General features: G+C 46.6%; 1 protein-coding gene across 3 annotated transcripts in view; it reads right to left on the reverse strand.

The window, feature by feature from the left end:
* Positions 1–17,063, reverse strand: part of MMS22L (MMS22 like, DNA repair protein) — a 172,796-nt gene that overhangs the window by 19,987 nt on the left and 135,746 nt on the right. For all 3 annotated transcript variants that reach the window (XR_003855772.1, XM_029596676.1, XM_029596675.1), the window contains exons 20-24: positions 14,101–14,270; positions 13,376–13,590; positions 12,536–12,702; positions 12,080–12,176; positions 4,159–4,326 (exon numbers count right to left, since the gene is read on the reverse strand). Coding sequence is in view for 2 of the 3 variants with exons in the window: in XM_029596676.1 (XP_029452536.1) it covers positions 4,159–4,326; positions 12,080–12,176; positions 12,536–12,702; positions 13,376–13,590; positions 14,101–14,270 (817 nt within the window). In the remaining variant the exon portion in view is untranslated. The remainder of the gene's footprint in view (positions 1–4,158; positions 4,327–12,079; positions 12,177–12,535; positions 12,703–13,375; positions 13,591–14,100; positions 14,271–17,063) is intronic.

A 17,063-nucleotide genomic window follows, 5' to 3' on the forward strand; every position in this document is an offset into this window, starting at 1 on the left:
ATGTGCACTGGAAACCAGATGGGGGAGTCTACCAGAATCCTTCGCAGATCCATATACAATGGTCTCCTGGGCCACTCCGGTGCCACCAGAAGCACCAGCCCTCTGTGACCCTTGACCCTCTGAACCATTCTGCCCATCATGGGCCACGGGGGAAAGGCATACAGCAGCTTGTCCTCCGGCCAGATCTGCATGAGAGCATCAATGCCCAATGACTTTGGATCTCTTCTGTGACTGAAGAATCGAGGAACTTCGCATTGTGAGAATGTGTCAGCAGGTCCAGAAACGTAAGCCCTGGCTATTCACTATTAGCTGAAATGCCTCGTCTGACACTACCCATTCTCCTAGGTCCAGACTCTGTCTGCTGAGAAAGTCTGCTCTTACATTGCCTTTTCCTGCAACGTGTGAGGCTGAGATCTCCTGAAGATGCACCTCCAGCCATTCCATAAGTTGGTTTATTTCCTGCAAGACTTGCTGTCTCTTGGTTCCTCCCTGCCGATTGATGTAGGCCACTGTCATTGCATTGTCTGACATTATCTGAACTGTTTGACCCGGCAACCTGTTGCTGTACTGTAAGCATGCCAACCAGACTGCTCGGGCTTCCAACCGATTGATGCTCCAGAGAGATTCTTCTATACTGCAGCGCCCTTGTGCTCTCAGCTCCTGACCGTGAGCTCACTAACCCTGGATGTTCACATCTGTGAATACTAGCCGGTTCAGGGAAACCCCCTTTTTTAGATGTTTCACTTGCAACCACCACTGCAGGTGAGTGCAGGCCTCCATCGGCAGGTGAAGCTGAATCGAATAGTCCTGAGACTGTGGGTTCCAACGAGACAGCAGGGAGCGCTGAAGATGATGCCTGTGCGCCCTTGCCCACGGCACAACTTCCAGGTTCGCCACCATCAATCTGAGCACCTGGAGATAGGACCACACTGTCAGGCGTATTCTGTTCATCAATAGACTCACCTGCACAGTCAACTTCTGAATACGACCCTCCAGAGGAACATCCTATCCTGCTTTGTGTTGAACCGAACATCAAGATACTCTAGCGACTGAGATGGCTGAAGACTGCCCTTGGCCAGGTTCACCACCAAACGAACTCCTGTGACAAGGAGCTCACTTTGCGCAACACCAGAAGATTCTTTTCCAGAGACTTGGCCTGAATCAGCCAGTTGTCCAAATACGGGTGTACCAGAATCTCATCCTCTCTCAACTCTGCTGCCACCACCACCACCAACACCTTGGAAAAAGTTCTGGGTGCGTGGCCAGACCAAAAGGCAGCGCTTGAAATGACCCAAAACCGCAAATTGCTCTAGCCAGATGGGAATATATGCCTCGGACAGACCCAAGGAGATAAAAAACTCCACCTGCACGGCCGTTAACACTGAGCGCAATGTCTCAAAGCAAAAATGAGTCACCCGCAAATGACTGAGAACCAGAATGGGATGAAAAGAACCATCTTTCTTGGGGACAATGAAATCAACGGAATATCGGCCTGTCATTTCAGACGTGGGCACTGAAACCACAGCCCTCAGACTGAGACTTGCAAGGAGACACCATGAACATGTCTCGAGGAATCCTTCAAAACTCCAGTGCATATCCATTTTTGGGTAATTGCCAGGTTCTTATGGCCTGGATTGGCCACTGTTGGAAACAGGATGCTGGGCTTGATGGACCCTTGGTCTGACCCAGTATGGCATTTTCTTATGTTCTTATGTTGTATCACCTCCAAGACCCACTGGTCTGACGTGATTTCGACCCACCTCTGATAAGAGAGAGGCGACCCCCCTATCTCCTGTTTTTTGGGGGTAGGGCGGCACACCTTCATTGGGAGGCTCAGGGGATTCCACTACCCGAGCCCGTGCCCCATCTGGGCCGAAAGGACGGAGACCTACTGAAAGGTGAATTCCTCTGAAAGACCGCTCCTCTGTAAGGTTGAAAATGCTTGGATCCCCTAGCACAACTTCTCATGCTAAAGGAGCGTAGCGTCGTCTTATCCTCTGGCAAACATGGAATCAGGGACTCACCCAATTTATTGGCCATTTTCTCCAAATTACTCCCAAACAAGAGAGCGCCTTTAAAAGGCTTTACGCAAGGAAACCAAAATGGGATTTTTCTTTGGCTCAGACATGGAATCGCCCCTAGGTACTCCTAACAACTTTAATGTCTAGAAAATCGGAGCCGGTAACTAATCTCTATGAAAGAACCGCAACATAGTCCTATATGGTTCCAGTCCAAAGAGTAAGGATCAGCTTCATCATCTGTGCCATCCGGATCCCTATCGGGAAGATCGGCTGGTGATCTAGGTGTATTTCGGCACATAACCGCAGCACCAGGAGTGCAGGAGATCATCTCTTGCAACTCTGTCCTGGCATGATTGGTCGGGGCTGAGGACTGCGCCTGAAGAAAGGATTGCAATCCTTGAAAAAATTCCACCCAAGAAAAAGCAGAAGGGTCCATGCCAAAACCAGGAGGCACATGTACAGTGCCCACTGAGCTACCTTCCCCTGCCAATGAACCAGTTAAGGCACACAATGTGGACGCACAGCTGGGCGCACTCGCACGAACCAACGGTCCTGAAGAGGGCAGCCTAATGCGCAGGAAAAACGCCACTGCAGCCTACCATGTGGCGCACAGAGAAAAGCCTACGAGCGGGGCCTAGCCCAAAAAGGCTGCTCAACCACGTCCCTTAAACTCCCTTGGGGGCAGGAACAAACATCAGATTGGCACACTGAGCACAGAGACCAGAGGAAGCCCTACAAAAGGCCCTCATCTTTTTTTAAACCTTTACCCGAGTTCAGATCATCCCGGCTGAGCACAGAGTGTCTCCAGCTGTGGGGGAAGAGGGTATATACAGTTACCACTGTGCTTGGCTTCCTGCACCTGCTACCTTTCAGTTGTTTCAACAACTAAGACCATGCCAGCTGAAAAAAAAAAAAAAAAAAAAAAAAAAAAAATATATATATATATATATATATATATATATATAAAAAAAAAAAAATATATATATATATATATATATATATATATATTTTTTTTATTTTTTTTATTTTTTTTATTTATTTTTTTTTTTCAGCTGGCATGGTCTTAGTTGTTGAAACAACTGAAAGGTAGCAGGTGCAGGAAGCCAAGCACAGTGGTAACTGTATATACCCTCTTCCCCCACAGCTGGAGACACTCTGTGCTCAGCCGGGATGATCTGAACTCGGGTAAAGGTTTAAAAAAAGATGAGGGCCTTTTGTAGGGCTTCCTCTGGTCTCTGTGCTCAGTGTGCCAATCTGATGTTTGTTCCTGCCCCCAAGGGAGTTTAAGGGACGTGGTTGAGCAGCCTTTTTGGGCTAGGCCCCGCTCGTAGGCTTTTCTCTGTGCGCCACATGGTAGGCTGCAGTGGCGTTTTTCCTGCGCATTAGGCTGCCCTCTTCAGGACCGTTGGTTCGTGCGAGTGCGCCCAGCTGTGCGTCCACACACACATACACACCCCTGTCAGCTTTGTTCCATCTCCATCTGCTGGTAGAGGTGCATTACTCACTGGTTCTGGATTCATCTGATTGGGCGCTAAGAAAAAAGCAATTTTTGCATAGTGTGAGCACTGTAGTTTCAGTTCTAAGTTTGAATTATTATGTCTGTCTATTATATGGCCATTTTCATTTCAAACTAATGAAGTCTGTCCTTTATATATGCTTTCCCAATACATATCGTCCTTAGCCTCACACGGACTCTCAGAAGTTTCATAACAGACCACTGCAGCTGGATCTGCATCAGCTCACAAGCAAGAATTAACAGTGCAGTAACAAACTCTACACTAAAGCTGTTTTATCGTCTTAGCAAAGCTGTCAACATAGTTCAGAGAAGCCCTTCCACATTTTTCAAGTACTTGCTAGGAATCAATGCAATAAGAACTGCAGCCGATACTTTCCTGTCATACTGTTTATCTGTGCTGCTGTCTTAGGACAGTGGTTCTCTGGGACTACCTGACCATCCTTGTTTTCAGAATATCTACAATGTACATGCATGAGATATAACTACATATGATGGAGGTAGTATATGCAATTATATCTCAGGCATATTCATTGAAGATATTCTGAGGAATAGGTTAAGATCCTCTGGTCTGAGGTTTTCCTGCATCCAAAGAAAAATTATTTGTTTGCGACAATAAAGCACCTTTGCATGGTGTTTCTGCCAAGACCTTGTTTGTGCTCAGAGTTCTTGAGAGACTGAGTGATGAGGGGAATCAGCGACACAACCAGAGATTGATCCATGACTGCCAGTATATCCAAGGTGCTGTAAACCTGGTGATCATATATAGTGCTGTATTCCTGCACAAACTGCCTAAAAGAGAAACAGGGAAACTTAACTTGTACATTAGTGTCAGAACACCAAACAGATTATTATTACAATGTTTTACATGTATCTACGATCAAGAAAATTGAACATACTCCAAATCAGAAAAGAAAACACAGAATATGACAAGAGATGACTGCATCTGCCCAATCACATTAAGTTTTGTTTAACAAACTTTAGACTACACTAAAAATGGCTGCAAGCTGAAAGACTATAAAATCTTCCTATAAAATGTCCTTTACAGGGAACAAAACTGAGGAACCACCCTGTTCCAGTGCATTGCGAAAAGCTCCACATCTGGGCTTCCCCAGAGGCGGAAGATCCAATTCGTGACCCCTTGTCCAGAGACCATTCACGGGATCTGAAGGCATGACTCAGTCTATCCTCTGTTACATTCTCTGTTCTGGCTAGCTACATGGCCCTGAGTACCATCCCATGGGAGAAGGCCCACAACCATATCAGGACCACTTCCTGGTACAGGAGAGATGATCCTGTACCTCTCTGCTTGTTGACATACCACATTGCTATTTTGTTATTGGTCTGTATCAGCACAATTTTGTTGGACAGCCAATCTCTGAAAGCCTACCGTATCAGATTGCCTGGAGCTCCAGGAAATTGATTTGGCAGAGTCATTCCTGGGTTGATTATAACCCCCTGGGTGTTGAGTCCAGCTACATGAGTTCCCCAGCCCAGAGCAGACATCTGTGGTAAGGACAATTTGGGAGGGAAGACTTTGGAAGGACACCCCTTTCCAGATTCGAGATTTCCTGCTACTAGAACAAAGAGGCCCGAGGAACGGTGTGACTTGGATACGATCCTGGAAGTCCTGGGTGACATATCGCCACTGCGACCTTAAGGTCCAATGGGCTTTTTGCATGTGCAGACATCCCAAAGGAGCAATGTGTACTATAGTGGCCGTGTGGCCCAATAGTCTCAACATGTGCCACGCTGATGCCTGCTGGCTCTGTTGAATTCCCAAGATAATCATCAGGTTGAAGGCCCGTTGCCAGGACAGGAAGGCCTTGGCCTGAGCCGTATCTAGCAAGGCTCCAATGAAGTCTAATTGTAGTGACAGACAGATTGATCTTGGGGCAGTTGACAATGAACCCTAGTAACTCCAGCACCTGGATGGTCGAGCACATGGACTACTCGACCCCTGCCCGAGAGGTGCTCTTAACAAGCAAATCATCCTGATACAGGAAATCAGGGCTCCCAGTTGTCAAAGGCACACTATAACCATGGCTAGGCATGCGAGGGTTATTGCAAGCCTAAATGGCAGAACACGGTATTGGAAGTGTTGGTTTTCCACCATGAATTGGAGATACTGCCAGTGAGTTGGAAAGATCTTGATGCGAGTGTAGGCATCTTTAGAGCGAGGGAGCATAGCCAGTCTCCTTTTTGTAAGAAAAGGATCAGGGTCCCCAGGGAAACCATCTTGAACTTTTCTTTTGATGAACTTGTTTGAGGCCCTTAGGTCCAGGATAGGACGAAGTCCCCGTTTTCTTTGGTATCAAGAAGTACTGGGAGTAAAATCCCCTCTCTCTTTGCCCTGGTGGGATGGGCTCGACCACCCTAGCCGTTAAGAGGGAGGAAAGCTCAGTTACTAGTACCTCCTGATGTGTTTTGGGGCCCCAGAATGGGCTCAGAGGGCAATTTGGCAGAGCACTCAATAGGTTTAATTTGTGCCCCTTGCGAATGATGGAAAATCCCCACTAGGAGAAAGTCCATCATTCCAGGTATGGGCAAATTGGCTATGATTCTTATGATCCAGTTAAAACCCAGTCTCAGGAATTGAGCGAGGTGCTGGCCGAGGCTTCAGGGCCCTCTGTTGCCTGGGACAGCTACAATGGGTCTTTGGTTGATAGAAGTGAGGGAGTGGAGGATAATACCTCTTCTGGCATAAGGACTTCCTGAGCCCAAATCTCAATGGCCGCCTGGCTAAGGAGGATGGGTCCTAAGTGCCAATGGAGATCTATTGGAGTGTTGCATGGTTGTCCTAGATCTGGGCCACCGTGTCCTTCACCTCATTTCTGAAGAGATTCTCTCCTGTACATGACATGTCAGCAAGTCGCTCCTGCATCTCCTGTCTGAGATCAGAAGCCAGGAGCCATGCGAGCCTGCAGGCACTGAGGCCTGCTACAGATACCCTTGATGCAGTTTCGAAAACATTGTAGGTTGAACAGACCTTGTGTTTTCCGCAATCCAGACTTATGCACCAGCGACTGGAGGGTATCTTGCTGCTCCTGAGGCAGTTGCTCAGCAACCTCTCACACTTGCTTCAGCATGTCGCGCATGTACTGGCTCATGTAGAGCTGGTAGGTTATGTGGGCAATGAGCATAGCACACTGGAACACCTTTCTCCCCATAACATCCAACGCCCTCTCAGCCTTCCCCAGTGGCACTGAAGAATCAGTCCGAGAGCGCTTGGCCTTCTTGAGAATGGATTCAACGACCATCGACTGGTGGACTAGCTGACTTGTTCAATCAGAGAGCCTTCTGGACAAAAACAGCATCCACTTTCCTTTTAATGGGAGGTACTGTGAGGGAGTGTTCCCACATCCTCATCAGTAACTCCACAAGGATCTCGTGCACTGGGAGTGTCACAATCTCCTTGAGAGGCTCCTCATACCAGAGGATATCCAGCATTTTGTGCCTGGTATCCTCTTCAGTCTGCAACTGAAGTGAGGCGGCCTCCGCATCACACAGACAAAACCTGTGAAAGAGGTCTTCTGGTGGAAACTTCCTTCAATTGTCTGGAGATGCTTCTGAGGGGAGACCATCCGATGCTTCTTCGGCTTACCTCGACACTTGGATCAGTCCTCCTCTGATGCCAAGGTTGAGAGTGACGAATCCAATCTCCTCGACTTGGAGGAATCAGACAATGGTCTCTCTCTGGTGTCCCTAGTAGTCCATGTCCTCAATGGATCTGCTGATTCGATTGCTCTGTGTCCATCGGTAAGGCTCCAAGGTCTCTCGATGCCGATACTTCTGATGCCAATGCATTGGTCTTCTGCAACCGAAAGAGGCATTTCATCTTGTTGAGCCAGATCTTCCGTTCTTTTGGGGTCATCTTGGCATACTTGCTGCAACCTTGGACATTGTGTGATGCTCCAAGGCAGAGGACGCATCTATTATGGGAGTCCATAATAGACATGGGTCCTTATACCTCACGAATTCCTCCTTAGTCTTCGCATGCATGAACTAATCATCCAGATATGGATGAACAAACACCCCTTCTCGTCGAAGGGCTGCCACCACTACCACCATCACCATCACTTTCATGAAGGTTTATGGTGCCGTGGCCAAGCTGAACGGAAGAGCTTGAAACTGGAAGTACTGGCCCAACACCATGAACACTAAGGATTCTTTATTAGCACAAACCAACGTAAAAAGGCCAGTTGGTCAGCGTCTTTTATTCCTGTGTCCTGTATTGGATGTCAATGATGTTGTGAGTTTGGCAGATCTAAGGAGTTCTGAATTTAGGCAACCACCGGTATAACGATCAAGTTTATTTATTTAACGTTTTTATATACCGAGGTTCTGGTAACAATGTTACTAATCACTTCGGTTTACATATAACATTGCAATGACTTAACACATGTGTCTTACAGAGAACAGGGAAATGAGGAACTTGGAAATAATTAAATTACATTACATAACATTATGAAATACATCATTTTAAATAACAGAAATCTAATATACTAGAGATTAGGATCAATCATGTAACAAGTGGTCAATCGTTGGCAGGAGGAAATTGAAATTGTTTCTAGGATTATTAAGCAGTGGGAGACATAATGAATTGTCCAGGGTGGGAGAGTGTTAGTAAAGTCCAACTCAGTGTATGTTTGGGTGAAGAGCCAGGTCTTCAGTCTTTTTTTGAAGGTGATTGGGCATTGTTCGAGCCTAAGGTCTGAAGGGTGAGAGAGTTCCATTGGTTAGGGCCCGCTGTGGAGAAGGCTCTTTTGTTTGAAGATATTTTGATTGGAGGGGTTTTTAGAGAGCCTTTTTGTACAGATCTCAACGGACGGGAGGATGAATGCAGCTGCATTGGGATCCTGAGATTGAGGTGTGAGGTTTTGTAGATAGATTTGTGGATGGTTGAGAGAGATTTGTAGAGGATTCTATATTTTATAGGGAGCCAATGGAGATTCTTTAAAATTGGAGTGATGTGGTCCCTTTTTTTTTTGCTTTAGTTAGAATCCTAGCTGTGGCATTTTGTAGCATTTGGAGAGGTTTTAAGGAGATAGCTGGGAGACCAAGTAGAAGAGAATTGCAGTAATCAATTTTTGAGAATATGATTGCTTGCAAAACTGATCTGAAATCATGGGGGTGAAGTAAGGGTCTAAGTCTTTTTAAGACTTGGAGTTTGAAGAAGCATTCTTTCACGGTGTTGCTGATAAAGCTTTTGAAATTCAGTTGGTTATCCATGGTGACTCCTAGGTTTCTGACCAGGGGAGATAGAGAAGGTGGTGCCACTGGATGAGTGTTAGAGAGCTGGTACTTGCCATCTTGGGTGATAAGGAGGAATTCAGTTTTGTTGGCATTGAGAATTAGGCAGAGATCAGCAAGGAGATTGGATATGGAAATGAAGCATGAATTCCAAAACTGAAGGGTTTCTTGCAGTGAATTGGTAAATTGGTCTAGTCTGAGGAAAACGCACAAGATTGCAATAAGGAGACAGCCTTTAAAATTGCATTACCATCATAGCCCCTGAAGCTGCTCACATGAGTGAAACTCAGCCTGAGTCGGGATTTTTAAGACAGTCTGTGCTAATAAAGAATCCTTGGTGTTTTACCGATCTTCTGCTTCTGGTCGCGACTTACAATATTGGATCAGTTTCCGGTTTGTTTCTTTGGACCAACACCATGAACCAAAGAATCTTCTGATGGTCCTGTCAAATGGGAATATGCAGCTATGCCTCCGTCAGGTCCAACGACACCAAGAACTCTCCTTTGCAGACTGCCACAATGACAGTTCGCAATGTCTCCATTTGAAAATGCAGAAATGTTCCTTCCTTCTTGGGAACCACAAAATAAATGGAGTACCTTCCTTGATCCTGTTCCTCCTGTGGGACGGGAACAATCGTGTTTAAGCTTAACAGCCTCTGCAGAGTCCGCTCCACTGCCTCCCGCTTGCTTTGAGAGACGTGGGACTCCAGAAAAGCCTTGATCAGGTGAGAAAAGTCTAGCAAGTAGACATCTCTCACCACCTCTAGAATCCAGCAGTCTGAGGTAATCTTGACCCATTCTTCATAAAAGCTGGACAATCTGCCCCCTACTGCTAGTACGGAGGAATGAGCGATGCTGGCTTCATTGAGATGCCCTTGGCCAGCAACATACCTGGAAGATCTGCGGGAGCCACGAAAGGACTGCTGCCATTTCACTGACTTCTTCACTCCTGCACCAGAGGAAGACTTGCCTGAGTGGAATCTATGTGACTCCCGAAAATGGTACAGAGACGGCAAAACCTTCTTGCTGGTTTTCCTATCCTCTGGCAACCTGTTCCCTTTGGACTCTTCCAAAGTCTTCATTAACTGATCCAAATCCTCCCTAAAAAGGAGCTTCCATTTAAAGGGAAAATTACACAACTGGGCCTTGGACCACATGTCCGCCAACCAATTTCACAACCACAAAAGCCTGTGCACCGCTACTGCAGAGACCATACTCCTATCCGCAGTGCGCACCAAATTATAAAGCGCGTCTGCAACATAAGCCACTGCAGCCTCCAAGCATGCAGACTGCAGCGAACCGACATCTCCTGAAGAGGCTTGCTCCTGTGCCTTCTGCACCCAGTACAAACAGGTCCTCTGCATCATGCTACCACATATCGTGGCCTGGAAAAGTGGAAACTTCAAACATTCGCTTCAATTGAATCTTCAACTTGCAGCTCTGAACATCCTTCAGAGCGTCAGCCCCCACCACCAGGATGGGTATCTTCTTGGTAACAGCCAACACTGCCCAATCTACCTCAGGTACCTGCAGAAGCTCCAAGGTCTCCTCCATCAGAAGGTACAGCTTAGCCATGGCCCTGCTGACCTTCAGCCCGGCTTCTGGAAAGTCCCACTCCTAGTTCACCAATTTCCAAATCTTCTTAGGCAAGGGGAAGGCACCAGAGTGCCCCGCAACCCATCCAGTACTGGATTCACGCCCTCATTATCAGACTCTGAGACACTTTGATCCCCAGTTTCTGCAACAGAGGAATAAGGGGACAGAATTTTTCCTTTTTAAATAAGCGGACCACCCTAGTGTCATCTCCTTCCAACACTGGAAACTCATCTGGATCAGGATCATCTCTAGTCACCATCTGGTTCCGCATGAGCAGCATCCATGACCACATCTGGATCTGCCCCATGCAAATCCAGAGGGTCCTACGGCAGATTGGAATCATCCGTGTCTCTAGGATCAGCCATCGAATCCGCTCGACCCAGGTCCTTGCATCACAGCAGATCCCCAGACCCTCCCGACAGCACCACTTTAGGCGCCTCAGAAGAACGATGGTGTGGTTTCTCCTTCAGACGCTTAACCTCCATCCCCCTTCCTAACCAGCAAGGTCTAATGGAGGAGCAGAACAAACTGTGGCAAGGGCTTGTCAGGATCCTCAGACTTCTGCTCGTCAAGACACTGTCATCTGAACCCTCTCCCCCACCCTGTTCCTCCTGCACCGCAGGCGACAAAGGCGGAGAGGAATCCCTGGGCTCCCTGACTGCTGTGTGTTCCTGCCCACGCTCCCAAGGGCATAGATGCACTACGAGGCCCCCCCGGGCGCGCAGCTGTGGCCCCTGAATGGAGGGCCCTCTTCTACAAGGACGCCCTTGCCGAGGTGCCTTCATCGCCCGCCTCTCAACCCGAGAACAGGGACCAAACACTGAGCTGGGCGGACCACAGCACGCAGGCCCCACAGGCCGCTACACTTGGCTTTGGTGCCATAAAACCACGCGGTCCGCTGAAATCAGGAGTAGGCTGCCCACACAATTGAGTGCACCGCACCAAAAGAGTCCGTCCTGGTCGGCACGCGGGAGAAACATGATGCCGCAGTCATGGCAAAAAACACAGCTCTGCAGCGCTGATGGCCCGAGCGGCAAAGACGTGAAAACTTAAGCCGCACCAATGGCTGTCACAGTGCACCCGCCCTGACTGAGGCTTCCCTCGAACCCCCAAGGAAGAAGGGAGAAGGGTACTCACCCCCAAGTTTCCCCTCCAGCCAGCACAGAGAGCTTCCGCTGTCCCGGTGCACTCACCGCCATGCCCAGACTGCGCCCTCAGCCAAAACTGCAAGCAAAGTCTTTCTTTTCTTATTTTTTTTGTTTTTTTTTTAAGCACAAACTTTAATGGCACAAAAACAAACAGGGTACTTCCCTGGAGGGGACCTCGAAGATCCTGCTATCAGGAACGTCAGCTAGACAAGGACAAAACACCAGCCCAGGGTTTCCAACCCCCTGGGATCACCCTTCCCCACGAAGGAGCCTAACACCTCAGGGAGTCTCTGCCAGCTTTTCTCCTAACTTTCTGTAAATTTATTTTTCTTCTCTTTTGTCAGACTGCAGGTTTGCACCTCTACCATGTGCCGGAGACAGAGAAATACTGAGGGACTGCAGGTGACACTCTTGGTTATGTAGCAGTGCCTCAAAGTTTTGTTCTCTACCTGCTGGCAGGGATGCAAAACCTACTTGTCTGGACTGATCCGAGTATGAACAGGAATGGCCTTTTCACATTTTTTACCTCAGCTGTTAAATTCTGGTTACCTTAACACAGAGGTGACCTGGGCAGTAGTTTCTTCTCCTGGTGCCATTCGGCAGCTTTCTACCATGTGCTGGAGAATCTCTGTAGACAGCTTTCTGACTGTTAAGACAAAATCCCAGTATGCTATCAGTCAAGTGATCTGATACTGAACATCAGCAGCTTACACTGAGGTAGCCCTCCATAAGGAGAGAAGACTGCAGACACACAATGTTCAGATAAGCAATCACTTGTTTAATTTACAGCCCTTTTAACCCGTAAGGTAAATCAAAGTTTAAAGGAGTAAAAATTCTTTCAAAGTAAGAATCTAACTTCTGATTAAATTACCGCCAAGCTATGCTTGGCCGTATTGCTGCTTCACTGGGACAGTCAGATTTTTGCCTCACACAGATCATGGCTCTCTTGGTTGTGAGCAAAACTGAACAAGCAATCGAAGTATAAAGTTAAACAGCAGAGCTCACCCTGTGGTTCATTTACTAACAGCAAACACTTCAACACTGCAGGGAGAAGCAGCTCCGTATCACAGGAGTCAATACTCTTGGTTCTTTGGAAAATGTGAAGAACAAAACTCAGTACGGATGCCAAGCGTGCAGGAGGAGCTTGACCTTTGAACTGGAGGTAGTTCTCACTGAAAATAAAACAACCAAGGTTAATGAATACTACCTCTGTTACCCATCTTTGTTGATCCATAGCTATGAATGTTCCTTTTGTAAACCGTTGTGATCTTTACATGGAACGACGGTATACAAAATATCTAAAATAAATATCTTACCACCACCTTTCAAAGATACCTTCTAATTTCATTGGAAGCGCTGTAGCAAGTTCTACCAACAAGTAGTACAAGGGCAATGTACAGTCACAGGTAAGGCTCCAGCCAGTTAGAGGACAATGGAATTAATAAAGAACTAGCAGGCATACAAAAAACAAACCAGTCAAATCTAGGAGGAAAAACATAAGAGCAGAGGGAGAATCTGATAACAGGTAGGGAGAAGGAAAGAGAAGATGTATGAAAGAAAAACAAAGAAAAAGCTGAGTGAAAAGAGAGCAAATTGAGAGAATAATTTTATAAAACTGCTGTCGTCTTTTGCTATTGGACCAGCCAATGGAATTGAATTTATTCCATCTGCAATACAGTTCTCCCATCTGGAACAAAGCTAGAAAAAATATGCAACAAAGTGTAAAAATGGATTGATCTCTTTTGGTAACAGCTCCCAAACCCAACCACTTCATATTAAGTGGAGCATCTGAGCTCATTATAATTTAATTACCAAGTACCATTGCTTCTTTTCACCAGGCCTCACCTGAGGACTTGCATGAAGGCCTTCCTCAAGTGAGGAACGTACGAGCTGCAAGTAGAGTCACACAGCGCAAGCAGCACAGGGTGATTTCCAATGCTTGGAACGGAGGTGGGGGAAGCTGGAAGAAAGCGGCCAAAGTATTGCTGAATGATGTTCCTTAGCTGCTGCTTCATATAAGCCCCCTGTACATGGGACTGGCAACAAATAACGCACAAGCCCTAAAAATGGAAATTCAGAAGGAAGTGCACATTATAAAAATAAAGATCCTCTGTGTTTTCAGTTCTCGTGCCTTTTAATATTTTTGCTGTCTACTAAAGCAAGGAAAACACAAATAAGATGTTACGACATCACTCTGTACACGGAAATACACCTCATCAGAACACTGCACAAAACTGATGGGTAAGATGTGTCAGATAGTCGCCAAAATGCTCAGGGAATCAGAAGCACTCCTGGGCCTCATGCGGTACAAGTTAATCAGGAACGCCCACTGTGTGAGAGACAGGAGAAATCAAACCCTGCTATGTTCCCACACTAAACATATTAATGATCTTTTTAGGTTGTTCCCCCCATATAATAATCTGTGCCGTTTGAGCTTGTTCTCACACGCAAGCCATTTCATTACAGCTCTGGAGAATATTTTGTCCCTCTCAACCCATACTGAGTGTATACGTATTTCCATATAAAAAAAATTGTAATTAAACAGAGAAAAATGGGGCTACAAAAATTACCTGAAGATAAAGAGGAAGGCTCTCCCGAATTGCAGTCAGCATTGCTGTGGGAAGCACTTTGTCCTGCTGAAACAGTGCATGTGGCAACAGCAAGAAATCAATGATGCGGAACAGGAGTGGCTGTGCTTTGGAGGTAGCCAGCATCAGTGCCCAGTGCTTCACCACACAGCCTTTTCGACAGAGAAACAAAAAAAACCCAAAACGAATCAGTTAACATATACAGTATTATTTATAGCACATCTCTCACATTTTTAGGGCTTTACTTCTATTCTGTGCCTATGGGGAGGGGGGGGGGGGGGGAGAAGGAAATTAGTAAATTGGGCTCTTACACAGTAAATGGGATTCTCAGTAAACAGCAGGCGGAATTAGCCATGACACGCGGGTGACGTCATCCAGCGGTGCCAGATGGACCCATCTCTCTAGCTCAGTGAAAGGTTTTAACACTGAGCATGCAGGGGAATTCTCATACATGCACTGCCTTATGAGCCCCTCAGTCGATTTTAGCTTTAAGCAAGGTAGTCGACTCTTTAGGAACGCAGGATTGTGTTAAGCATGGCTAAGTCATCCTGCTATCTACAGAGAACCCCATTTATAGTAAGCAAATTTCGCTCTCTGTCAGCAGGGCTGAATTAGCCTTGACATGTGGGGAATCCCAAGCTGAGAGTTGCATACTGAAACAGCAAATTAGACGACCACTGCCGCCCCCCCCCCCCCCGAGAATGGACTACTGGGTGATTAGACTGCACAAAACTGCTGGCCCAAAGCTACTGTCACTGGGGAGATTATCAAAACAGTAATGGGATGTGAAGATGTGAACTGATGATCAAGTTGCAGCTTTGCAGATGTCTTCAATGGACATGCCTCTTAGGAGAGTCGCTGAGGTAGCCATGGCTCCTATTTGATGTGCGCCTTGACATTATGGGATATGGAGGCCAGCCAGCGCAGAGCAATGCATGATACATTTTGCTAGCCAGTTGGACAATGCGGTTTGGCAACAACTATTCCCAATCTGTTAGGACTGTAGAAGACAAAAAGTTGAGAAGCCCATAATGTGGTTGAATTCTCTTTAGATAATAGGCAAGACACTTTTACAGTTCAGTGAATGAGAGTCTTTCCCCTTTATGTGCATGAGGTCTTAAAAAAAGAAGATGGGAAAACAATGGCTTGATTCAAATGAAATGCCAAACCCAGTTTTGGCAGAAATTTAGGGTGAGTATGGAGCACCAGCCTGTGGTGGAAAAACTGAAGGCTTGGACAGTAATGAATCAATGCTTGTAGGTCACTGATTTTTCTAGCCAAAGTGCCTTCGACTAGAAACACCGCTTTCCAGGTAGGAAGCTGACTCCAATGGCTCATAGGGAGGCTCTCTCAGTTGTGCCAAGATGACATTGAGATCCCAGAGCACCAGCGACTTAGCAACAGGAGGCCTCGTATGCTGCAAGCCTTTCATGAACTCCACCACCAGATCAGTTTGTTTATCCACTTCAGGGTGGTATTGCAAGCTTGTTCCCAGCTTCTCAGATTCCTGGCAGACGGTTCAGGATCCTGTGCACCTTTGTTTATTCACACACAATATTACCATTTTGTTGTCTGCTTGGATCAGAATACTCTTACCCTGAATGAGATACAAGAATACACTTAACACATGTCAAATGGCTCATAGCTCCAAGAGATTGATCTGAAACAGATGTTCCATCACTAACCAGATCTCCTGAGTTCAAAAGGGTATGCCTCACCCCTTGATGGATGCATTTATCACTAGTATTACCTGATGAGGAGGAATTCAGATGAGCACCTATCTCCAGGACCTGTGGATGTAGCCACAAAAGGAAAGAATTTTATCTCCATGATAACCTTCATGGGGTGTGACAAGCATTGAAGCAGTTGATTCCACTGGACGCAGAGGCCCTTTGGAGGACTCATGTTCATGCATGTTATGGGGACCATGCGCCTGAGGACAACCAGGATTGCCCCAGGCCGGGACTTGATCCCGCTGTAGTAAATTTCCAACCTAGAGTTTGTAGACAAAATGCCTGATCTGATGGAAGAATGTTTTTTCCTCCAATAAGTCTATCCATGCCCTGATGAACTTGATTCTCTGGGCAGGAATGAGGTTTGACTTGGCAAAGATGATTATGAACCCTAGTGACTGAAGGAATGGGATTGTCTTCTGCAAGGAGTCCAACACCTCTGCTTGGGAAGGTCTCTCACCAGGTAAGTGAAGAGACAAATCCCCTGGCGATGAAGATATGCTAAGCATTTTGTGAAGACCTTCGGGGGCTGCCGAGAGTCTGAAAGAACCTTGTCAGTGACAGGAATTCCCCAGGTACCTGAAGTATTTCCAGTGAGACAGATGGATGGGTATGTGATCAAACCTCTTTCAGATCCAGGGAGCACATCCAGTCTTTCACTTGACTGAAAAGTAATATGGCAGTGAAGGAGTTAGTTGTGAACGTCTCCCATAAAAGGCTCTTGTTTAGTTTTCATAAATCCAGGATGGGTCTCAATTCTCCTGACTTCTTTGTGATAAGGAAACAGCAGGCGTAAAACCCTTGCCATGATCTTTGAGATGGCAAGCCTGCTGGAAGTGAAGCGGCTCCACCTTAAGAAAGAGCTGGGTCAAGTGAGATGGATCCAGATTGAAGGCTAAGCGTTGATGCAATACAGGGTGGCCAGGAAAAGCAAAAATGGTATCCAGACTCCACAATTCTGAGGATCCAAATGTCTTTAATGATCTTCCACCACTCTTAGGAACAGATGAATCCTTCCTCCTACCAGAAGGGTTGTAGTCTGAGGGGCAAAACATCAAAAACTTGGACGAGTCCTAGGCTGGGCCTGTTGTAGTGCTTTAGGTTGAAATCTCTCACGTGGACATCCACGTGCTGGTAGTGCAGGTGAGGTGCGATACCATTGGAATTGGTGGAAGGGCCATTCTCTGGAAGAAACACTTACAAAAGAAGTAA

Source organism: Rhinatrema bivittatum, chromosome 3, assembly GCF_901001135.1.
Source record: "Rhinatrema bivittatum chromosome 3, aRhiBiv1.1, whole genome shotgun sequence".
Classification (NCBI taxonomy): Eukaryota; Metazoa; Chordata; class Amphibia; order Gymnophiona; family Rhinatrematidae; genus Rhinatrema; species Rhinatrema bivittatum.